General features: G+C 37.3%; 1 protein-coding gene across 10 annotated transcripts in view; it reads left to right on the forward strand.

The window, feature by feature from the left end:
- The window catches only part of LOC127834841 (probable ATP-dependent RNA helicase DDX31), a 32,696-nt gene that overhangs the window by 591 nt on the left and 6,265 nt on the right, over positions 1–25,840 (forward strand). The window contains exons 2-13 of one of the 10 annotated variants that reach the window (XM_052360903.1): positions 4,710–4,936; positions 7,007–7,082; positions 9,153–9,374; positions 12,029–12,070; positions 12,367–12,431; positions 12,957–13,076; positions 16,335–16,441; positions 17,059–17,333; positions 21,005–21,178; positions 21,439–21,587; positions 24,051–24,152; positions 25,073–25,154. In XM_052360903.1, coding sequence (XP_052216863.1) covers positions 4,710–4,936; positions 7,007–7,082; positions 9,153–9,374; positions 12,029–12,070; positions 12,367–12,431; positions 12,957–13,076; positions 16,335–16,441; positions 17,059–17,333; positions 21,005–21,178; positions 21,439–21,587; positions 24,051–24,152; positions 25,073–25,154 — 1,641 coding nt within the window. Of the gene's footprint in view, positions 1–4,709; positions 4,937–5,004; positions 5,162–5,201; positions 5,237–5,276; positions 5,312–5,360; positions 5,387–5,435; positions 5,612–5,641; positions 5,687–7,006; positions 7,083–9,152; positions 9,375–12,028; positions 12,071–12,366; positions 12,432–12,956; positions 13,077–16,334; positions 16,442–17,058; positions 17,334–21,004; positions 21,179–21,438; positions 21,588–24,050; positions 24,153–25,072; positions 25,155–25,840 lie in introns of those variants that run through there. The other 9 variants (XM_052360904.1, XM_052360905.1, XM_052360908.1 and 6 more) reach the window with 9 other exon arrangements.

Below are 25,840 nucleotides of genomic sequence, written 5' to 3' on the forward strand. Positions count from 1 at the left end.
GGACCCAATATCTGATACCCAATATATTTTGGTCATAAATGTTGTCGTTGTAGTACATGTTAATGTCCTGAAGATTTGTTTCACATTTTAAAGTTCACTTGTTTGTTGCCATACTTAACATTTTCCACAATAAACTCGAACTGTCTGCCTACATGTATTCAACAACCTACCTACCTACCTACCTACCTACCTACCTACCCACCCACCCACCCACCCTACCCTACCCTACCCGACAGGACCATGACCCCGGACCGACCCTGACCGACCCGACCTGACCCGACCGACCGAGACCCGATCCCGACCTACGACCGACCGCCCGCCAGACCGACCGACCGACCGACCGACCGACCGACCGGACCTGACCGGAACCACGACCGACCGACTCGCCCGAGCCGACGACCGACCGACCGACCAGGACCGACCGTAACAGACCGACCCGGACACGATAGCCACCGATCCCAGACCCCACTCGATCCGACCACCACCTACCTACCTACCCACCCCTACCTACCCCACCTTACCCACCTACCCCACCTTACCCACCTTACATACTTACCTTCCTCCTCCCTCAACACCCACCCACCCATCCTGTCTTACTCCCCTTGTGGGTATTATTGACAATTATGCATGTTACTATTTATCTGGAACTTTAAATTTTTGGTCTTTGATGAAACATGTTCAAAACACACACATTCAATTGAAACATTGTTGAAATATTTCCAGTTTTTTTTTCTACATTTTGGGAATGGGGCCAGGTCACTTTGGGCCATACATGCCATACGCCCCGATTGAGCGGGACAGTCCCGGAAATGAAGAACTTGTCCTGCTGTCCCGGAAATCTGTCAAATGTCCCGGAATTTACAAAATCCATATATACATGTACCTTATCTTAGGCTTCATTGCACCTCAAATCTGTGTATATCTGCAGCGTCTCCATGACAATGCCCACCCGAATAGGCAGACTATGCTATGTGCCAAAATCGATCAATTAACAGGGGTCCTGTTATCATATCGATTGTCTCACGTTCGCGTTCAAACCAAAAAGGCGGCATTGTTTAATGTGGTTGTTAATTGACTTTAATCTACTATGTCATTATTTCCCGCTGCGTAAGGGCAAAGGATAGTTGTTCACACATCTGAAGTCCAACATCGCTGAGTAAAAAATTAAAAGCAGTTTATGTTCGCACGTTTAACCAACAAAGAAGTTGAGTAAAAAAGTAAGCATATAAAAACTGAATTGATTTGAGTTGACGATCTAACGGTACTGTATTGTTGTATTTTTTATTATATAAATGTTATAAATGAATAAAGGCGTATCAACTACTACGCGTTACACACCAGTCTTAAAATAACAATAACGCAGTGACGTCACCATCTATGTTTAGAACGCTTACACTGAAAACACGTGGCTTGTATCTAGTAACGGAAGTAGTAATGTTTAATTTGACGTTAATAGATCAAGTGTATTTCGGATAGCCTTTCGAACTTTTGCAATTAACGATGCAAAACAAACAAAAAAACGTACCAAAAATGCATATGTCTATAAATATCGCTACATTTTATACATGTCCCGGAAAATCGGCAAAAGTCCCGGACAATTTAACTCAATGTCCCGGAATTGGTCTGAAAAATTATGGCATGTATGCTTTGGGCTTGGAAAAATTGAATCTTTTTAACTAAAATTTGCAAATTAGTGTTGTTGATTTTTCGCTAACAAATACTCTAGAATTGAGAATACAATTGATGACAATATACTGTGAAACCATTTATTTTCGTCGGCACAAAATTTCGCCCTTTTCATAAAAATGACTATTTCGTCCGCTCTTAAATTCGTCTATTTCTGGTTTTGAAAAAAAAACGTCTGATTTGTTTGTAATAGGTGACACTTGGTAGTCACTTGTAGGAGGTGGGCCTTGTTTGGCATATGCCAATTAACAAGTCTGTTATTTTAGGTGATAGTATCTTTCCCTTATTATTTTATGTCATTGACACATTTTTTGTTATGATTAGCGGATAAGTGGGACTGAATAATCGTTAACGAGTGTTTTAAACAACGAAGCCAATTAGTCTTTTTCCATTACTATCACGGTCAAACTGATAACAATCTTACCTTTATCTGTGCCAATTAGAGAAGGTGCGAACATTATGGGTTATAATTAGCGTAAGCAAATTATTTTGGTCATATTTAATTAAAGTTTCAAGCGTTTTGCATCGTAAATATTTGATCATTTTAAGCACAGTAATTTGTCTGAAATGTCACTGTTAATATGTATATGTTTTTATGTATATGTACAAAAATAGTAGATGCAGTTAAAACCAAACAACCAAACACAAATCAAAATGTTCTTTATTAATTTGTAACAAAGCGCAGAATATATTTCAGTCAGGTGTTGATCACACATCGTCATATTTTAATTGCGTTTAATAGTATTGTCTTTAATCCGGATTCGTCGCGTGTAGGCTGTATAATCTGCAACACCCCTGAAATACACACAATGGGTAATAAAGTTGTTAACAATTAGCGCTAATCAACACTATTATACCTAAACAAAGTCGACGCATTCGATACAGCCTTATTGCATTCGCGTTTTACAGGAAATGTCAGTTGTCAGTACACTGTATAATGAACACCCCTTTGTGTCAAAACCGAATTTAACTTGAGTGTGAATAGTCGACTGTTTTATGTTCTTTGTACCATCTGTGTATCTGTATTATAAGTATACCAGTCAACAAACAAGGTGCGCGCTTCCGCATATGGGTATTCGGACGTTCAAAAAATTGACCTACGGTTTAGCGTTCACGCCGTCGAACGCATTAAGCAATATAATTCGTTTGTTTTCACTATTTCTTTATTTGCAAAAAATACTAGTGGCTTATAACTTACCTTGCAATCTTTTTTTCTCGCATTTTGCGAGTGTACGAGTGTTAATTTCGAGCCCTGTGTATATGCGTGGATTACGCTTGATTTAAATGCCTCATGCCTACGGTAATTCAGTCTTATTTGTTTCAAATATGGGACATGATTGTTCGTTAGGATCTTGAATTCGTCCATCGGTCGAAGGACGAAAAAGGCGAAAATTAATATCGGACGAATAATAATGGTTTCACAGTAATATTTACTAAGGTTCAAGTTATAGAGCTGGATTCGAGATGAATTAAATGTTGAGACTTAGAATAATCTTATTTTGGGAAACCTTGAATTAGGAATTAAGAATTAGTAGGTCTCATTTAGGATAAATATATACTTTTTATGCTCCCCATATAGTCAGAGGAGAGCATATAGTCGCCGCTTCGTCTGTCCGTGTGTGTGTCCGTCCGTCCGTGCACAATTTTTGTCCAGGTTATTTCTCAGCAATTTATGACCAGAATTCAATTACACTTTATGGGAAGTTTCACTTCCAAGAGGAGATGTGCATATTATCAGCCGGTTCTGGTAGGATGAGTTTTCACAGAGTTATGGCCCTTTGAAATTGTCCATTAACTGTACATATAGTGCAATTCTTGTCCGGGCTATTTCACAGCAACTTATGACTGGAATTCAACTTTATGGAAAGCTTCACTACCAAGTGGACAAGTGCATATTATCAGCAGGTTCTAGTCAGATGATTTTTCACAGAGTTATGACCCTTTGAAAATTTTCATTAACTGTACATTTAGTGCAATTCTTGTCCGGGCTATTTTTCAGCAAATAATGACCGGAATTCTCTGAAACTTTATGGGAAGCTTCACTACCAAAAGTAGATGTGCATATAATCAGCCAGTTGTGGTCTGATGATTTTTCACATACTGATGGCCCTTTGAAATTTTCCATTAACTGTACATATAGTGCAATTCTTGTCCGGGCTATTTCTCAGCAACGAATGACTGGAATTCAATGAAACTTTATAAAAAGCTTCACTACCAAGAGGAGATGTGTATATTATCAGCCGGTTCTCGTCTGATGATTTTTCACGGAGTTATGACCCTTTGAAATTTTCCATTGTACATATAGTGCAATTCTTGTCCGAGCTATTTCTCAGCAATTTATTACGAAATTCAATGAAACTTTATGGGAAGCTTCATTACCAACAGGACATGTGCATATTATCAGCCAGTTATGGTCTGCTGATTATTCACAGAGTTATGGCCCTTTGAAATTTTCTATTAACTGTACATATATTACAATAATTCTTGTCCGGGCTATTTCTCCCCAACTACTGACTGGAATACAATGAAGCTTTATGGGAAGCTTAACTACTTTGAGGAGATGCGCATGTTATGAGTGGGTTCTGGTTAGATGATTTATTTAGAGAGTTCTGGCCCTTTGAAATTTTAAAGTTGCTAAACCAGCCATCATATTATTTTGTCTAAAGTTATGCCCCTCAAGACGTTTCCTTTTATCTGAATATATATATAGTGCAATATTGTGACAAAAAAAAACCTTTGGGGAGCATCACCCATCTCAGACGGTTTCTTGTTCTCATCTGTAATGGGTCCACATACTGGACCCGAATTTAACAGACAATAAACACTGGTTTCATATGAATTAGAATGCAAGAAAGGCTTGTTACATAAGGGGTTAGCTTAGATTGTAGAATTCAAATATTAAACTGAATCTTAGCCTTATATAATGAGATTTTGGTAGGTTTTTCATTTTATTCCTGAATTTGATGCTTGAAAAAAGGATATCCTTAATTTACAGAAAGTATCATGTTTTTTTTATTAATCAGGGACAGCGAATAAAGGCAAGACGAAACATCAAGCGTCAGAGGGAGTCGTCTCAGCATGAGAGTAGTGCCAATAACAGCGGTAAAACTCTACCATCCAGAGACAATACTGAAGATGCAGAGAGTTCACGGCAGGATGTGAAGGAAACAGAGCCTCCAGTGAAAAAGAAAACTGGAGATGTGATATCCTCTCTGTTCAGGCATAACCCAGACATTCCCACTGTCCAGGGGTCAGTAGCATAGAAAACTGGAGATGTGATATCCTCTCTGTTTAGGCATAACCCAGACATTCCCACTGTCCAGGGGTCAGTAGCATAGAAAACTGGAGATGTGATATCCTCTCTGTTCAGGCATAACCCAGACATTCCCACTGTCCAGGGGTCAGTAGCATAGAAAACTGGAGATGTGATATCCTCTCTGTTCAGGCATAACCCAGACATTCCCACTGTCCAGGGGTCAGTAGCATAGAATACTGGAGATGTGATATCTTCTCTGTTCAGGCATAACCCAGACATTCCCACTGTCCAGGGGTCAGTAGCATAGAAAACTGGAGATGTGATATCTTCTCTGTTCAGGCATAACCCAGACATTCCCACTGTCCAGGGGTCAGTAGCATAGAAAACTGGAGATGTGATATCCTCTCTGTTTAGGCATAACCCAGACATTCCCACTGTCCAGGGGTCAGTAGCATAGAAAACTGGAGATGTGATATCCTCTCTGTTTAGGCATAACCCAGACATTCCCACTGTCCAGGGGTCAGTAGCATAGAAAACTGGAGATGTGATATCCTCTCTGTTCAGGCATAACCCAGACATTCCCACTGTCCAGGGGTCAGTAGCATAGAAAACTGGAGATGTGATATCCTCTCTGTTCAGGCATAACCCAGACATTCCCACTGTCCAGGGGTCAGTAGCATTGAAAACTGGAGATGTGATATCCTCTCTGTTCAGGCATAACCCAAACATTCCCACTGTCCAGGGGTCAGTAGCATTTTAACCCTTTCCCACTCAGATGCAAGTGAAAATGGCTGTGTGCAAACAGCATAAAACAAGAACAGCCTGTGAGTAACTCGCAGTCTGTTCAGATTTTATGCTGTTTGCTGCTTATCAGTATCTGAGGGTTGGAAATGAAGCCTTTAAAACTTGAATTAAGTAAGAAAGGTCTTAAATTAAATTTAACCTTGTAAGGGACAACAAATGTAAAAATATGTATGTAAGTGGTAAAGGGTTAAGTCGTATGTGTATGATTCTTTAAAAACCACCCTGACAAAAACTATGTCTCTCAAGAACTGTGATGCTGTCAGTCACAAGGTTAGAAATATGAAATGTCCAGCAAGTATCAGGTTATAAGATACAGCTCAGCTTAGCTCTGCATTGATATTATTAGCCCCCCCCCCCTCCTCCAAAAAAAATAAAAATAAAATAATAAATAAAAATCTAACTTTTTGGAATTATATAAAATTTCCTGAACAGCTGGATAGCTTAAAAAAAATAAAGAACTTAAGACAAATAAAGTAAGGGAATCCATGTCTTCTTTTTCCTCTTGTTTATTAATTTTGCTAAGCTGTTTTCTTGTTTACATTCTAGAAGTCATATGTGTTTCCAATCATTATTAAACTGTCTCAGCTAATTTTGTTTGAATGATATTTGCTGATTTGTAAAATGGGAAAAGAACCATCACAAAAGCTGCTCAGAACAGTTGTGTCTTAGCTGAGCAACCTTATAGGGCCTCTTACTTATGGTGCCTTTACAGGTTTTAGTCACTATTTGGGAATATGACTTTTGCCAACAAATTTGGAATATTGTAACATTTTATCATTTATTGATAAGAAATTTAATAATAAATGTATCTGTCAAATGGAAATAAAATATTCAAAATGCTTTAGATCTACACCTAACAGCTTGATATCCAAACATCTGAAAATCAAACCTTTAATTGCAGATTTTATAACAGGATTTTGAGAAAAATATACTCTTTGCCCAGTTTGGGAATAGGACCAAGTAAAATCAGGCAAAAAAGCCATTGCTTAAAAAATGAAACCCAAGCATGTGTGCTCTAACATATGGATGTAAACTTAATCTGGATTTTTGTCACAATTTTGCAACCAAATACTTAGTGGTCCATATGTATTCAAGCATTAAATTGTTTGTTCACGCAAATCAGTACATATTATTTCTATTATATTAAAGGATAAACTTACACAAATTTGTGTTAGCATAAGCAGAATATTGTTACCAGTATTTATGCATTTGGTCTGTAATGGCTCCAAATGTGACCGATTTTTTGTTTTGATTTTCCAGTAAAGAAGTTAGCCAGGTGAAAGAGAAGCTGTTTGTATCAGACAGTTTCAAGGATGTTCCTCTCCATCCATACATGGTAAGATTTGGGCATGCATAAACAAGGTCTTCACTTTAAAGTCGCCATGTTATAGTGGATATGCTGCCAGCCTAGAAACCACGAGGTCACAGGTTTGATCCCCACAATTCTTAACCCTTTGCATGCTGGGAAATTTGTCGTCTGCTAAAATTTCGTCTGCTAAATTTCTAAAATTAGCATTTTCTTCATTTTTTTTCAAAGAATACTATCAGAATAGCAAACAGTTTGGATCCTGATGAGACGCCACATTCTGTGGCGTCTCATCTGGATCCAAACTGTTTGCACAGGCCTTCAATATTCGGAATTCCGCACTGAAAGGGTTAAGATCCCTAAAAACACAAAGTACTTGCTCTACCCTAGAAACAGACTCGAGAGCGTTTCAATAAGCCTCAAGCTCAAATTACTTGTCATCACCAGTTGCTTAGCAGGATCACATGGATGGTAATAAGGACCATCAGATTCATTTTACCTGAATGATGTTGTTTTTACAGTTATGTATCAATTGATTGTATAGGTTTGTAAATGCAACATCACTATTTGGACAACTGCTACTACAATTCATGCTGGGTAAACTATTGTTATTATCAATAACTTATCTTTTTTTTCTGAAGAAAATAACGCTAGCCCTATGGGGATAGTGTCCACTAGCCCCAAAACTAAAGTGGAATTAGCCCAAAGTCTGTTAATATTTTTAAGGTTGAGTGTGAAACTTGAAAATATTATAGATATGTTAAAAACATTCACCAATTTAACACTGAGCCCTTGATTATGTGAGTTAACACTTTTTTGTGTAGCTTAATCAGTGTTTTTTCACCATTTTTGGGCCGGGTCCCTTTGGATTGGGGAAATTTGCAGTGTTTTGACTAAAATTGGGAAATAAGTATTGTTGTTGTTTTTTTGCTAAAAAATGCTCAAAATTTAGGAAACAAGAGTTAGTGTTTGCAGTATAATATTCACTAAGGGAATTTGATCAAAATATTGAGATCTAAAAAAAAAATTTGGGGGGGGGGGGGGGGGCAACAGTCCATTGGGAATTTTTTGCTCCCATTTTGAAAAAATCTATACTTTTTTCCATTGGGAATGGGGCCCATTACCAGACCCGATTTTGAATGAAAAAAACACACTGTTGATTGCATAAACAGCTTAGATTTATTAAGGGGCTTGTCAGTCTATGACCAGGGTGAAACCAGTTGGTGTTTTGGGGTCGGTCTTGTGAGAACTCTCCCATAGTAGATAGGAACCTGATCGCTAGACAGACACAATATCCACTGGTACCAGAGAGAATGCTAAAAACTGTATATATATCAAGTGCGCATGGAAGTATTGATATGTGTGAATACAGTTTCATACACAAACCATCAAAATAAAAAATAAATCAATACAGTTTTGTAAATTACAGCAATTTTTTTTGCCCAAAAGTGAAAAATTAGCACGTAAAGGCCTGAAATTGGGAAAATTCGCGTCGTGAAATCTTCAAGTTGGGAAATAGGTGTATTTTATTTTTTGCTAACAAATACTTAAAAATTTAAAATTGGTGTTGTCAATATGTAAATATAATTTTTACTTGGGTTCAACCCATACAGCTGCATAGGGAAAGAAACTAAATGTTGCATTTAATTAAAAAAAAAGTTTTTTTTGGAAACCGTCAATTGTTAATTTTTCAGACAGCAATTAGGAAATTGATAATTTTTCCCAGATTGGGAAAGTGCCGTTTTCTGGTATTTATAAAAGAAGGAAAAAAATCGCTGTTATATATCTAAAATATCAGATATTAGTTGCATATATACTTTGTCATATTAAGCTTATTGACTTGTTCTTGTCCACGTTTCTTGATTTCTCTGTGACAATCATTTGTGCGAGAAGGAATGTTACTGCTATGCCTTTGATGATGGTATTCAATTTTATCAATTTGTATCAACATTTTGTGAGTTTTGTATCAGTCATATAGAATGTATGATCTAATTATATTTTTACACTGAATTGTATAAATACATCTTAAAAAAACAAGCATCCATTGGGTGTTTGAGGCCGGCCAATCCCTGATGTATCCATTTTTTGTCAATATATCAGGTCTCAAATCTTGAAAAGCTTGGATACACCGCCATGACTTCGGTCCAATTCTCCACCATTCCGAAACTTATAGAGGGAGGCGACCTGCTCGTTAAGTCACAGACTGGTTCGGGAAAGACAATGGCATATGCGATTCCCATTGTGGAGAACCTTGCGAGGTTGAATCCCAAGTTAACGAGAGGGGACGGATGTAGGGTGGTTGTTTTGGTGCCCACAAGAGAGGTGAGTTACAGGGCTCCACCTTGCTTGAATTTTGTCCATATAATATTAAAAAGCCTCTCATTTTGGACATCGTTGGCTGCATGAAAAACTATTGTAACTCTCTTTTTGAAGCTATTACAGGAGAAGCATAAAATGTTTTATTTATTTTTTTCAAAGTATTTATTTGAATTCATTAGGAACAATTTGTAGCCAAAAATAACTTTACATTACATGAAGTGTTTAATGTGGTGCCATTGGCTCATTTTAAAACTGGAAGTGTAAGCCCAGAGTTATATCCTTAATGATTTTGTTGCTTAGAATTGGGCCATGAACAAGACTGATTTACGACTTCCCCGCATGAAAGGAGCCACTAAACCAATTTACAAGTTTCACATTTCCAAGTTTTGCCCATCGTCATGAAACTTTCTCAGAACATTAGTTATAATTATGTTTCGGTCAGGTTTGAAAATGGTTCCTGCCCGTTGAAAAACATGCCCACCTGGCGCTGGGGCTTGGTTTTCTTATCTGGCTTTAGTAAATGCTTTTTAACCCTTTAGAAGCCACATTTGTTTACAGTCTTCATGAAACTTGCTCTGAAAATTTATTTTAATAAAATTATGGCAAAGTTAGAAAATGGTTCTGATCTGTTAATATACATGACTGCCAGGGAGAGGGGTAGATTTCCTAATGGCTATGGTGATATGTGCAGAATTTACTTATTGTTCCCTATCATAATAAAAGTAGCTTAGAACTTTTTTTCCAGAAATATCTGGGTTCAAAAACGGGTTTGTTCTGTTCAAAAAGACGTTGGGAAAGGGTAGGCAGGTTATCTTATATGGCTATAATAAAACATAAGCGCTCAGAACAGTTAACCCTTTCAGTGCGGGAACCGAATTTTAAAGGCCTTTGCAAACAGTTTGGATCCAGATGAGACGCCACAGAACGTGGCGTCTCATCAGGATCCAAACTGTTTGCTATTCTGATAGTATTCTTTGAAAAAAAATCGAAGGAAATGCTAATTTTAGAAATTCACCAGACGACATTTTTGCAGTCGACAAATTTCCCAGCATGCAAAGGGTTAAGTTCCTTTGGGTATCAGGTGAGCACCTTAGTGACTTAGGCCCTCATGTCAAAATAGTCTATGACTGCATTTATCATCCCTTGAGTATTAAGGCCAGTTTTGTACAGACTAATGTTTAGCCTTAGCTAAGGTGGGTCTTGTGAAAAAACCTATTTCTATTACAAGCATTTATTACATGGGGAGCATGTCCTTAAAAAAATCAATGATTGATAAATTATTATGCCCCCCTTCGAAGAAGAGGGGGTATATTGCTTTGCTCATGTCGGTCGGTCTGTCGGTATGTCGGTCTGTCGGTCCGTCCACCAGGTGGTTGTAAGACGATAACTCAAGAACGCTTGGGCCTAGGATCATGAAACTTCATAGGTACATTGATCATGACTCGCAGATGACCCCTATTGATTTTGAGGTCACTAGGTCAAAGGTCAAGGTCACAGTGACCCGAAATAGTAAAATGGTTTTTGAATGATAACTCAAAAACGCATACGCCTAGGATCTTGAAACTTCATGGGTTGATTGATCATGACTCGCAGATGACCCCTATTGATTTTGAGGTCACTAGGTCAAAGGTCAAGGTCACGGTGACCCGAAATAGTAAAATGGTTTCCTGATGATAACTCAAGAATGCATAAGCCTAGGATCATGAAACTTCATGGGTAGATTGATCATGACTCGCAGATGACCCCTAATGATTTTGAGGTCACTAGGTCAAAGGTCAAGATCACGGTGACCCGAAATAGTAAAATGGTTTTCGGATGATAACTCAAGAACGCAAATGCCTAGGATCATGAAACTTCACAGGTAGATTGATCATGACTCGCAGATGACCCCTATTGATTTTGAGGTCACAAGGTCAAAGGTCAAGTTCACGGTTACCCGAAATAGTAAAATGATTTTCGGATGATAACTCAAGAACGCTTTTGCCTAGGATCATGACACTTCATAGGTACATTGATCGTGACTCACAGATGACCCCTATTGATTTTCAGGTCACTAGGTCTAAGGTCAAGGTCACAGTGACAAAAAACGTATTCACACAATGGCTGCCACTACAACGGACAGCCCATATGGGGGGCATGCATGTTTTACAAACAGCCCTTGTTTTTTTTATAATTTTATATTTTTTTTATCACATGCTCTACCCTGTTTCCCATGTAATATAACCATTACATATTTTTTTTTATTACACATGTGTAATACAACATTTTTAAGCGTTTTCATTGGCTTAGTTTTCCTTTATTTAAAATCGCATTTTGTTATTTTACTGAAATGATGTTGCAACGTCAAATGACGTCACGAAATGTTAACAACATTCGGGATTTATCATTATGTTTGCGTAAATATTTATTTATTTTGCTCATTTAAAAGCATGTGATAAAAAAGATCTGACACTCATTGTCATATCATACCATATTTTATTAAACTCGTTCAGGAATTTTGTTAGTAAAGGCTCGCTTACTTACGAATTTCCTGGACGAATTTATGAAAACTTGTGCCAGATCCTATGTTTATGTCAAAAAATAACTCAAATAAACCTTTAAAAAAATGTGAGAAAAAAAATATACTTATGATGAATTGAATTTTGTTTGTATTTCAGCTAGCTTTGCAGACATATGACGTTTTTGTGAAACTCTTAAAGGTAAGGAAATGAAAGCATGGTGGAGTAGCTTTACCTCATACTCATTGACAGACGTGGGAAGGCCATTTATGAGATAAGAAAACAATGTAAAGAAAAATTAATGCAAAGTATCTGACTACGAATATGGTCAAAACAGTAAATTAATAAATAATTTATTTTGGTTTCTGTAGATTTTCTATTTTGATCCATAAGTGATCAGAAAAAAAATCACCGGTGGCTCAGTCTATATTTTCATGAGTTTAATACGAGCCTTTTGAATTTCAATGTACTATCATGTTACTTGTTTTCTGTTTCAGCCATTCACATGGATTGTACCAGGTTGTATTATGGGTGGAGAAAAACGGAAAGCGGAAAAAGCTAGGTATGTGTTCCGCTATCTATCAGAGCATTATAAGTAGTTAAAAAATTGCAGCCATACAGAATTAAAAATCCATGGTGAATTCCAAACTGATCAAAATAAGCACCAATTTATTCAGCAGAATGTATCACTCGAAGCCAACTTTACCCATTTAAAGAAAGATAAATTTGTCTCCAGATATGGTGATTAAACCAAGAGTTAAAACTGGGTATGGAAATAGAAATTGTATATATAAGACTTTCTGTTCCCAGGTCATTTTTGATATTACACTAAAATAATGTTAACAACATTGTTTTAGGGCAGATTTGTGCAAATTATATTTATCATATGAATTGTTTTCTCATTATTTGTCAATCATAAAAAGAGCAGAATCATTCGAAAATGGGTCTAATGCCATATGCAGCCTGCATAGCTCCTGACCAGCCTGGTCAATCGCACAGTTGGGTCAAGAGCATCGCTGTCTGCGAGTATTTTGAAGGAGGTAAGATAAGATTGGCATCTATATATTGTAAAAATGTTGTTTTTCAGGTTGAGGAAAGGTATCAACATACTCATTGCGACCCCAGGCAGACTGATTGATCACATAGAAAGTACAGCCAACATGAGACTGGACACAATCAAGTGGCTCATATTAGATGAAGCAGACAGGTATGTGACATTATATATCACATAGAGAGTACAGCCTTTATGAGACTGGACACAATCAAGTGGCTCATATTGGATGAAGCAGACAGGTATGTGACATTATATATCACATAGAGAGTACAGCCAACATGAGACTGGACACAATCAAGTGGCTCATATTAGATGAAGCAGACAGGTATGTGACTTTATATATCACATAGAGAGTACAGCCAACATGAGACTGGGCACAATCAAGTGGCTCAAATTGGATGAAGCAGACAGGTATGTGACTTTATATATCACATAGAAAGTACAGCCAACATCAGACTGGACACAATCAAGTGGCTCATATTAGATGAAGCAGACAGGTATGTGACTTTATATATCACATAGAGAGTACAGCCAACATGAGACTGGACACAATCAAGTGGCTCATATTGGATGAAGCAGACAGGTATGTGACATTATATATCACATAGAGAGTACAGCCAACATGAGACTGGACACAATTAAGTGGCTCATATTAGAGATGAAGCAGACAGGTATGTGACTTTATATATCACATAGAGAGTACAGCCAACATGAGACTGGACACAATCAAGTGGCTTAAATTGGATGAAGCAGACAGGTAGGTGACTTTATATATCACATAGAAAGTACAGCCAACATCAGACTGGACACAATCAAGTGGCTCATATTGGATGAAGCAGACAGGTATGTGACATTATATATTACATAGAGAGTACAGCCAACATGAGACTGGACACAATTAAGTGGCTCATATTAGATGAAGCAGACAGGTATGTGACATTATATATCACATAGAGAGTACAGCCAATATGAGACTGGACACAATCAAGTGGCTCATATTGGATGAAGCAGACAGGTTTGTGACATTATATATCACATAGAGAGTACAGCCTACATGAGACTGGACACAATCAAGTGGCTCATATTGGATGAAGCAGACAGGTTTGTGACATTATATATCACGTAGAGAGTACAGACTTCATGAGACTGGACACAATCAAGTGGATCATATTGGATGAAGCAGACAGGTTTGTGACATTATATATCACATAGAGAGTACAGCCATCATGAGACTGGACACAATCAAGTGGCTCATATTAGATGAAGCAGACAGGTATGTGACATTTATATCACATAGAGAGTACAGCCATCATGAGACTGGACACAATCAAGTGGCTCATATTGGATGAAGCAGACAGGTATGTGACATTATATATCACATAGAGAGTACAGCCTACATGAGACTGGACACAATCAAGTGGCTCATATTAGATGAAGCAGACAGGTATGTGACATTATATATCACATAGAGTGTACAGCCAACATGAGACTGGACACAATCAAGTGGCTCATATTGGATGAAGCAGACAGGTATGTGACATTATATATCACATAGAGAGTACAGCCTACATGAGACTGGACACAATCAAGTGGCTCATATTAGATGAAGCAGACAGGTTTGTGACATTATATATCACATAGAGAGTACAGCCAACATGAGACTGGACACAATCAAGTGGCTCATATTGGATGAAGCAGACAGGTTTGTGACATTATATATCACGTAGAGAGTACAGACTACATGAGACTGGACACAATCAAGTGGATCATATTGGATGAAGCAGACAGGTTTGTGACATTATATATCACGTAGAGAGTACAGCCAACATGAGACTGGACACTATCAAGTGGCTCATATTAGATGAAGCTGACAGGTATGTGACATTATATATCACATAGAGAGTACAGCCAACATGAGACTGGACACAATTAAGTGGCTCATATTAGATGAAGCAGACATGTATATGACATTATATATCACATAGAGAGTACAGCCTTTATGAGACTGGACACAATCAAGTGGCTCATATTAGATGAAGCAGACAGGTATATGACATTATATATCACATAGAGAGTACAGCCAACATGAGACTGGACACAATCAAATGGCTCATATTAGATGAAGCAGACAGGTATGTGACATTATATATCACATAGAGAGTACAGCCAACATGAGACTGGACACAATCAAGTGGCTCATATTGGATGAAGCAGACAGGTATGTGACATTATATATCACATAGAGAGTACAGCCAACATGAGACTGGACACAATCAAGTGGCTCATATTAGATGAAGAAGACAGGTTTGTGACATTATATATCACGTAGAGAGTACAGCCTACATGAGACTGGACACAATCAAGTGGCTCATATTGGATGAAGCAGACAGGTATGTGACATTATATATCACATAGAGAGTACAGCCTACATGAGACTGGACACAATCAAGTGGCTCATATTGGATGAAGCTGACAGGTATGTGACATTATATATCACATAGAGAGCACAGTCAACATGAGACTGGACACAATCAAGTGGCTCATATTAGATGAAGCAGACAGGTATGTGACATTATATTTCACATAAAGAGCACAGCCAACATGAGACTGGACACAATCAAGTGGCTCATATTTGATGAAGCAGACAGGTATGTGACATTATATTTCACATAAAGAGCACAGCCATCATGAGACTGGACACATTCAAGTGGCTCATATTAGATGAATTATACAGGCTTCTTCTTAGAGCATATTTATTGACTGCTGCATCAATTTAAACATATTTATTTGAAGCTAAATTGCTTCAAAGGCCTTCGGCTTGTAGATACACTACAGAATAACCAGTAGTAATTTTGTATGGGGACATTTTAAGAATGCTCCGTAAGTTTAGATTGAATGTGGGTACTTTTGGTTGCAGGGTAAACACCATGTCCACTACATCATTTTAACCTCATAGTTCTAAATGACTGCTGGTCAAGCAATAATACTTATGTTTCTTTGTCTTTAATGAATATTCATGTATCACATCAGAATATTTTGGTATAGTTTGTCACTATGAATCTGATACTTAAACCATAAATTACGCACTTGGATGGTTTCTTTTGTTTGTATTAAATTACCTTCGTGCACATGTTTCATATGTTTATGGATGATATAACAGTACATACATTGCGATACTTACCCATCGGTTTAACTCAATTTCAGTATGGAAACTAATGGTTTAATTTATTCATGCATAAAGGTTAATAAAAGGTCAATTTTGTCAATGCTAATGTAAAGACAACAGAACTAACGTTATGGTAGAGAGAGGCTTTATTTGGGTCGCTTGCATCGTATATGTTTAACTGTAAGGTTGCTTATGTATAAATATTATTGATAATATTACAGCTGAATTGTTGTGACATGTTACAGGTTGTTAGACCTGGGTTTTGAAGAGAAGGTAGCAAAGATTATCAAGGCCATAGATGAGCACAAAACTGAGAGACAAACAGTCCTCCTGTCCGCTACACTCACAGCTGGTATGATAGAAAAATGACGTGCTTCATGTGAAAATGATTCTTATGGCATATGGGGCCATCGTAGCTCCACATCAGCCTTTGCAATTTCACTGTTTGGTCTAAAATTTTAAGGTCCTAATATATACCTCAACTTCAAAATTATTAGCAATCAGTCATTGCAAGTTTAAAGGTACAATCTTACATTGATTCAGCTCTTTCTTTGTAAAGGAATTCTTTTTACTAATCATGTCTGGCTTTGTACAGTAATTTATGCACTGATTTTGTTTTACTAAATAAGCTTAATTGAACATTTTTGACAACGCCTAACAGCTAGAAAATCACCTTTGCAAGTTTATGTTTATATTTAATATGTTCCAAGCTATGGAAAAACAGGGCTTAATGCATGCCCATGAATTGTCTTCCCAGATTAGCCTGTGCACACAAGGAACGACACTTTCGATCTGGACTGGATTTTTATTACAAGAGTCTTCCTTTAAACAAAATAATTCTATAAAAGCGAAAAAGTGTCATCCCTGATTAGCCTAATCTGGAACAACACTTAAGAAAAATGCATTAAGCACCATTTTCACGGAGTGTTGCTCATATATTTAATACTTTATTTCGTCATGCAATGCCAGGAGTGGAAAGGCTGGCAGGCATGTCATTGAAGAATCCAGACCGAGTAGCTGTGGACACACAGTCGTCAAACAAACCATCAACGAAATCTCTCGGATCAAAATCTCAAGAATCCTTGGCAAACAAAACTCAAAGTGTCGACAGTAAATCAACAGAGAAGCCCATGGAACTGAATGAAAACTTTGCTCTTCCTGAAAATCTGAAGCAGTATTTTATTGTGTCCCCTTGTAAACTGCGATTGGTCGTACTACTAACACTGATACTTTCAAAGTGTAAGGTATGTTGAACGTGATTTTTTAGCTCACCTGATTGCTCAGGTGAGCTTTTGTGACCGGTCTTTGTCCGTCGTCCGTCCGTTAACATTTGTTCGTAAACACTCTAGAGGCCACATTTATTTTCCGATCTTCATGAAGCTTGGTCAGAAGCTTTGTCCCAATGAAATCTCGGTCGAGTTCGAAACTGGGTCATGCCGGGTCAAAAACTAGGTCACTAGGTCAAAAAAAAGAAAAAACTTGTAAACACTGTAGAAGTCACATTTCATGCCCAATCTTCATGTAACTTTGTCAAAATGTTTGTCTTACTGATATGTTGGTTGAGTTCAAAAGTGGTTTGGGTCCGTTGAAAAACATGGCTGCCAGTGGGCGGGGCAGTTTTCCTTATTTGGCTATTGAGAAACCTTGTAAACACTCTGGAAGTCACAATTTTTGCCCAATCAGCATGAAAGTTGGTCAAAACATTGGTTTTATTGATTTCTCGGTCGAGTTTGAAAATGGTCCAGATCGGTGAAAAAACATGGCCGCCAGTGGGCGGGGCATTTTTCTCTATATGTATATGGTGAAAACATGTCAACACTCTAGAAGTCACATTTTTGGCTCAATTTTCAAGAAATTTTGTCAGAACTTTTGTTTCCTAGATACGCGAGTTAAGTTTGAAAATGGTTCCGGTCTGTTGAAAAACATGGTTGCCATGGGATGGGGCAGTTTTCCTTATATTTATATAGTAAAAAGGCTTGCAAACAATCGTGAATTAAGGTCATGTAACATGCGAGACATCTCTTCTAAATATTGCATTTAAGTTTACAGTAGTAACTCCCCTTTGATTATTAATGTTTTCATAATAATACAGTCTAGTTGTGTTTCATTTATGTGTTAATTGTTATTCAAGGTTGGATGTTTTTATGCCCCCTTTTGAAGAAAAGGGGGCATATAGTGATCGGACTGTCCGTCCGTCCGTCTGTCTGTCTGTTCGTCTTTCTGTCACACTTTGCATTTAGGTTTCTAAAAATGCTCATAACTTCTATGTCCCTTGAGATATAACTTTCATATTTGGTATGCATGTGTATATGGACAAGGCCTTTCCTTACGCACAATTTTTTTTAGCCCTGTGACCTTGACCTTGAACTTAGGGTCCGCGTTTAGGTTTCGAAATCTGCGTTTAGGTTTGGAAAAATGCTCATAACTTCTATGTCCCTTGAGATATAACCTTCATATTTGGTATGCATGTGTATATGGACAAGGCCTTTCCATACGCACACATTTTTTTTCCCCTGTGACCTTGACCTTGAACTTAGGGTCCGCTTTTAGGTTTCAAAATCTGCGTTTAGGTATCGAAAAATGCTCATAACTTCTATGTTCCTTGGGATATAACCTTCATATTTGGTATGCACGTGTATATGGACAAGGCCTTTCCATACGCACAAAATTTTTTACCCCTGTGACTTTGACGTTGAACTTAGGGTCCATGTTTAGGTTTCGAAATCTGTGTTTAGGTTTCGAAAATGCTCATAACTTCTATGTCCCTTGAGATATAACCTTCATATTTGGTATGCATGTGTATATTGACAAGGTTTCCATACGCACACAATTTTTTACCCCTGTGACCTTGACCTTGAACTTAGGGTCCGCGTTTAGGTTTCGAAATCTGCGTTTAGGTTTCGAAAAATGCTCATAACTTCTATGTCCCTTGAGATATAACCTTCATATTTGGTATGCATGTTTATATGGACAAGGTCTTTCCATACGCAATTTTGACCCCTGTGACCTTGTTCGAAATCTGCGTTTAGGTTTCGAAAAATGCTATAACTTCTATCAAAGCGTTTATAGGGGGCATATGTCATCCTATGGTGACAGCGCTTGTTTTTAGCTCACCTGATTGCTCAGGTGAGCTTTTGTGAATGGTCTTTGTCCGTTGTCTGTCTGTCCACATTTGTTCGTAAACACTCTAGAGGCCACATTTATTGTCCGATCTTCATGAAACTTGGTCAGAAGATTTGTCCCTATGATATCTCGATCGAGTTTGAAACTGGGTCACGCTGGGTCAAAAACTAGGTCACTAGGTAAAAAAAAAATGAAAAAGCTTGTAAACACTGTAGAAGTCACATTTAATGCCCAATCTTCATGTAACTTTGTCTATATGTCTGTCTTAATAATATGTTGGTTGAGTTTAAAAGTGGTTCCCGTCCATTGAAAAACATGGCCGCCAGTGGGCTGGGCAGTTTTCCTTATATGGCTATCGAGAAACCTTGTAAACACTCTAGAAGTCACAATTTTTGCCCAATCATCATGAAAGTTAATCAAAACATTGGTTTTATTGATATGTCGGACGAATTTGAAAATGGTCCAGATCGGTGAAAAAACATGGCCGCCAGTGGGCGGGGCATTTTTCTCTATATGTATATTGTGAAAACATGTGAACACTCTAGAAGTCACATTTTTTGCCCAATTTTCATGAAATTTGGTCAGAACATTTGTTTCCTTGATACGAGAGTTGAGTTGGAAAATGGTTCCGGTTAGTTGAATAACATGGCTGCCATGGGGGGGGGGGCAGTTTTCTTATATTTATATAGTAAAAAAAAGCTTGTGAACACTCTAGAAGTCACATTTTTTGCCCAATCATCATGAAACTTGGTGAATAGATTTGTTTTATATATATCTCAGATGAGTTTGCAAATGGTCCCGATGGGTCAATCAAACATGGCTGCCAGGGGGGTGGGGCAGTTTTCCTTATGTGACTATATAGAGAGAAACCTTGTGATCGAACACTACAGAAGTCTCATTTTTTGCCTAATCATCCTGAAACTTAGTCAATACATTGGTTTTATTGATTTCTTGGAGAAGTTGGAAAATGGCTCAGATCGGTGAAACACACTTTTTAGCTCACCTGATTGCTCAGGTGAGGTTTTAGGATTGGTCTTTGTCCTCTGTCCGTCCGTCCACATTTGGTTTGTAAACACTCTAGCATTCACATTTCTCAAGCATTCTTTATCAAAGTTGCTGAAAGATCTCAGTCAAGTTTGATGATGAGCAAAATCACATAATTAATGCCAAAATTATTGCCCTTAGATTGTCCAAATATTCATTATATTATACAAAATGCTTGTAAGCAAAGTTTGATGTTTGGTAAGGGGGGTCAACACAAAATATAGGTCACCATTTCAAATCTTACAAAAACAAAAACACTCCCTATGCCAGAGTTTTGGTTCAATAATGATGAAACTTGACCAGGATGTTTGTCTGGTCAATATCTAGGTCATGTTTGACATTAGGTAAATATTGAATGAACCGACTCCTCTCAGGTGCGCGAACTAGGGGCATCTTGGCCCTCTTGTTTCTTTAAATGTTCATTTGAGTACAAGTAAAATATTTTCCAGGTTTATTTTTTACAGTTATTAACTGAATATTTCTTTTTTCTGGTATAATTAACATTTTTTAATCACAGTATTGGGCAGTTACCCATAAATTGTCAAATAACTTTCCAGACATTGAATGTTTCATTTTTCTCAATATACTGTTTTATTTTAAAATGTGTGTTGTAGTTTTAGATAAAATTAAAGTTTAAATAGAATAAGTAAGTTGGAAAATTATGTATTAATATGATAAATGAAGCATTTTTTAGTAAAATATAACAAGAAAAAATAAACTTAATACATATAATCATTTAAACTTTCAGAAAAACAACAAGATGAAAATGATTGTGTTTGCCTCCACACAAGATGGTGTAGAATTTCTGTACAGACTGGTACGCTTTCTGACCACAGAAAACTCTGCAGACAGCGATGTTGAAGAGGAAGATGCTAAAACCAGTCTAGATCTCTTTAGGTTACATGGTGATATGTCTCAGAAGGTAGAGTGTAACCTATTAGCTGTTTTGACTAAAAAATATTTTTGTATCATTAATTGATTTATTTATTGAATATTGAAATCTGTTAAGATCTTGAATTTAAATGTGTTTTTTAATGTAACTTCAAAAGTAAAGACTTGCTCTCAAGGTTTTGTGGTCTTATAAGCGGACAGTCTAGCTACTGACCAGACTTCGTAGATGTTCACCTCATATGGTGTAAGACACATTTTCACTTTACACCACTAGATTCCCTTTTTTCCCAGGACCGTTCTTGCACATACCAAGATTTCTGTACGACCAAGTCAGGTGTGCTGCTGTGTACTGATGTGGCAGCCCGTGGCCTTCACCTGCCATATGTGGATTGGGTTGTACAGTACTCATGTCCTGCAGGTGTCACAGATTACATTCATAGGTACAGTGTTGTATTTATAGTATTTAGTTTAGATTGTAATCTTCCCCTTCTGTTCTTTGATTGGGTTGTACAGTACTCATGTCCTGCAGGTGTCACAGATTACATCCATAGGTACAGTGTTGTATTTATAGTATTTAGTTTAGATTGTAATCTTCCCCTTCTGTTCTTTGATTGGGTTGAACAGTACTCATGCCCTGCAGGCGTCACAGATTACATCCATAGATATGTGTGATATAATTTTGGTTTGAATCTGTTTATCAAAAATTGGGAAATCTCTGGAGGAAAATAGAAAACATTGAGATAGGATAACACTAGATTGGGTTGTAGAGTGCTCCTGTCCTGTAGGTGTCACATATTACATCCATAGGTCTGGTATTGTATTTGAGCCTTGTTCTGTGAAGTGGGGGATTTAATGCATGTGGGTAAAGTTTCATCCCAGATTAGCCTGTGCAGTCGTCAGTGACATCACTTTCCGCCTTTACTGGATTTTTGTCAAGAAGAGTATTCCTTTAAACGCAAAATACAACAAAAGCAGACAGTGTCATCCCTGATTAGCGTTTGTTGACTGCACAGGCTAATCTGGGACGACACTTTACCCACATGCATTTAACCCCCTTTTCACAGAGCCAGGCTCATTTATAATGTTTAGTTCACATATAATTTTAAATAAAAGAGTGTAATCTTTACCTGCCATTCGTGGATTGGGTTGTACAGTATTCCCGTCAAGTAGGCGTCACAGATTACATCCTTAGGTTGCATATCATTTTGTTGATATTTATATAATAAGGTTGCATATCATTTTTGTTAAAATCCTCTTTATTAATGGGGAAATATTTTTAACCAGGTTTTCCGAAGGAAAAAACTGGTCATTAGATTGGCGAATGCGGGCGGGCTGGCTGGCTGGCTGGCTGGTGGGCTGGCGGGCGGGTGGAACATGCTTGTCCGGGCCATAACTATGTCGTTCATTGTCAGATTTTAAAATCATTTGGCACATTTGTTCACCATCATTGGACGGTGTGTCGCGCGAAATAATTACGTCGATATCTCCAAGGTCAAGGTCACACTTTGAGTTCAAAGGTCAAAAATGGCCATAAATGAGCTTGTCCTGGCCATAACTATGTCATTCATTGTGAGATTTAAAAATCATTTGCCACAATTGTTTACCATTATGGGACGGTGTGTCGCACGAAAGAATCACGTCAATATCTCCAATGTCAAGGTCGCCACGACTAAAAATATATTTTTTTTTAAAACAAACTTACAAAGGGGGTTAATTTTGTTTGTTCATTTCAAAAGTTCAGTTTGAGTTTTCTCCCTTTATCAGATTATTTTTTTCACAATGAAAACCTGGTTTTGTGACAATTTTGTCCCTTGTATTTATTTATTTTTGAATAGGGAATGCTCTGGAGAGAACTATTGGGCCCCATTTTCTCAAAAATAATAATAATCCTTGTTTGAGAATTTCTGGCTTATTTCACTAACAACATTTGTTCATATTTGTTTAATTTTTAATTTTATTTTGATGTACAAAATAGCATTTATATTTTTAAGTGCACGTATAATGTTAAATTAAAGCTAATCATCTAATTAAAATGAATATTTTACACCTGCACTATGAACAAAGTGAGCTTTAGCTAATCTTGTAAAACCCACATTTTTGTAAAAATGGGGTCAGAATACTGCTTCAATTTTTTTTTGCTCTCCCCCATGTGTTTGCTATTCCAGACTTGTCAACACAAAAAGGTTGTGAATTCCTTGATTTCATATATTTGTACTAATATTCAATAGCAAGTGATAAATAAGATAGTGCTAAAACCTTAATTTCAAGTATTTGATTTAGAAATATTTGGATTGAGCAAATTATTTAACAATTTTATAAGACTTGTCTTGCTCTACAACCTGACCTTTTAAGCACCACCCTTACTTCTGGTTATCCTAAATCTGTTCTTTAACACAAAGTTAATGACAGCTTTAAATCTCAGACTTTGCTTCAATTGGAAGTGTTAACCAATCAGAATGCTTGTAACAGTTGATCTTCTATTGACGTGGTTTGAATGTTTCACTTAAAAAGACAATTTAATCAAATACATTTTTCATATTTTTCATTGAATCATGTTGAAATAGATTTTATATGCAAAGGTATAACTGAATTACTGTTAAATACAGAATATCCAAAATAAACAAACAAATCAAATACTTGTATAAATAGGTGTTTAAATTCCCCCCCCCCCCCTCCCCCTCATGGTTAAATCTAAACGAAAAGCAGCTTTGAACAGGTATCTTTTCTCCCAGTCTGTTTGCTGCTCATCAGTATCTAAGGGTTGGACAAGGAGCCTTTAAAACTTAAATCTAGGAAGAAAACTCTTAAATTATTAAATTTAATTTTGTTAAGGAACTACAAATGTGTCAAAATATGTATCTAAGTGGTAGAGGGTTAATTACAATTCTTCAACATTTTTTCAGGGTTGGAAGGACAGCCCGCGCTGGTAATGCTGGCAACGCCATCACGTTCATGCTTCCCTCAGAAATAGATTTCGTGAAGCACCTGAACCAGAAGAGCATCAGGTATGTAGTGTTTATTGAAATCCAAAACAATACATGAAACCAGCAATGTTTCAATTTTTCTGTTCAGAAATTGAGCTAGTTTGTGGCATATATGTAAAGCATGATTTTATAAGTGGAGAGCGAAGTATAGGTGTGATTTTTTGTAAACAAGTATGTAACACTTTAAATTGACTTGTTCATAGATTTTTTTATTTTTTTAAATGTTATTTTATGAATATACTAACAAATCTGTAATAATCATTACTATTTAAAATGGTTTTTAATTATTATGACAAGGAAAAGCTAGCGCGCAACCATTTCACTTCTTAGGCTTTTGAATTATTATGTAGCTTGTAAAGATGTGTGCTTACTTTATGTGTTTTGTGATGATGATATGTATTGTATTAACATCTAACCTGTGTAAAACTGGATACGGCGATGTGACTAACTGATCTTTGTTTGAATACACTCTGTGTGATATGTCATTTACTGAACCACCCCTACAGACTGTTTTACTAGTACAATGTGGTTACATGTATACAATCCGTTCCAAGACAACACCAGTATTAGTGACGTAAGTGATGACCATTTCAAGATTAGATGTCCATGCAATTGCTTTTTTGATTGGTACATGTAGAATAAGCGGTATTAATAACTTAATTTAAAGACTTATAACAATTTAAAACAAAAACAAACAAAAATGACAGAGATATGCAATTGTAACATGTATACATTTTAAGTAATTTTTGGGGTCACTCATTTATTTTTAGTAGTGGAACAATTCATATATTAGCCATGCTGTGGTAAAACAGGGCTTAATGCATATGCGTAAAGAGTTGTGCAGGCTAACCTGGGACAACTTTTTACACAAATGCATTAAACTCAGTTTTCCCACAGGCAGGCTCATGTATATATTGTGCTGTTTATTTGACCATTGCCAGTATCACAGAGATGAAGGTTGGGGAGATACTGCAGGACGTCATCAAACTGGTTCCCTTCCTACCTGGCATGGAGGACTCCAAGGTATGTAGTAGTATATCAAACTGGTTCCCTTCCTACCTGGCATGGAGGACCCCAAGGTATGTAGTAGTATATAAAACTGGTTCCCTTCCTACCTGGCATGGAGGACTCCAAGGTATGTAGTAGTATATCAAACTGGTTCCCTTCCTACCTGGCATGGAGGACTCCAAGGTATGTAGTAGTATATCAAACTGGTTCCCTTCCTACCAGGCATGGAGGACTCCAAGGTATGTAGTAGTATATCAAACTGGTGCCCTTCCTACCAGGCATGGAGGACTCCAAGGTATGTAGTAGTATATCAAACTGGTTCCCTTCCTACCAGGCATGGAGGACTTCAAGGTATGTAGTAGTATATCAAACTGGTACCCTTCCTACCAGGCATGGAGGACTCCAAGGTATGTAGTAGTATATCAAACTGGTACCCTTCCTACCTGGCATGGAGGACCCTAAGGTATGTAGTAGTATATCAAACTGGTACCATTCCTACCTGGTATGGAGGACTCCAAGGTATGTAGTAGTATATCAAACTGGTACCCTTCCTACCAGGCATGGAGGACTCCAAGGTATGTAGTAGTATATTAAACTGGTACCCTTCCTACCTGGCATGGAGGACTCCAAGGTATGTAGTAGTATATCAAACTGGTACTCTTCCTACCTGGCATGGAGGACTCCAAGGTATGTAGTAGTAT

The sequence above is a fragment of the Dreissena polymorpha genome, chromosome 6, assembly GCF_020536995.1.
Source record: "Dreissena polymorpha isolate Duluth1 chromosome 6, UMN_Dpol_1.0, whole genome shotgun sequence".
NCBI classification, from domain to species: domain Eukaryota; kingdom Metazoa; phylum Mollusca; class Bivalvia; order Myida; family Dreissenidae; genus Dreissena; species Dreissena polymorpha.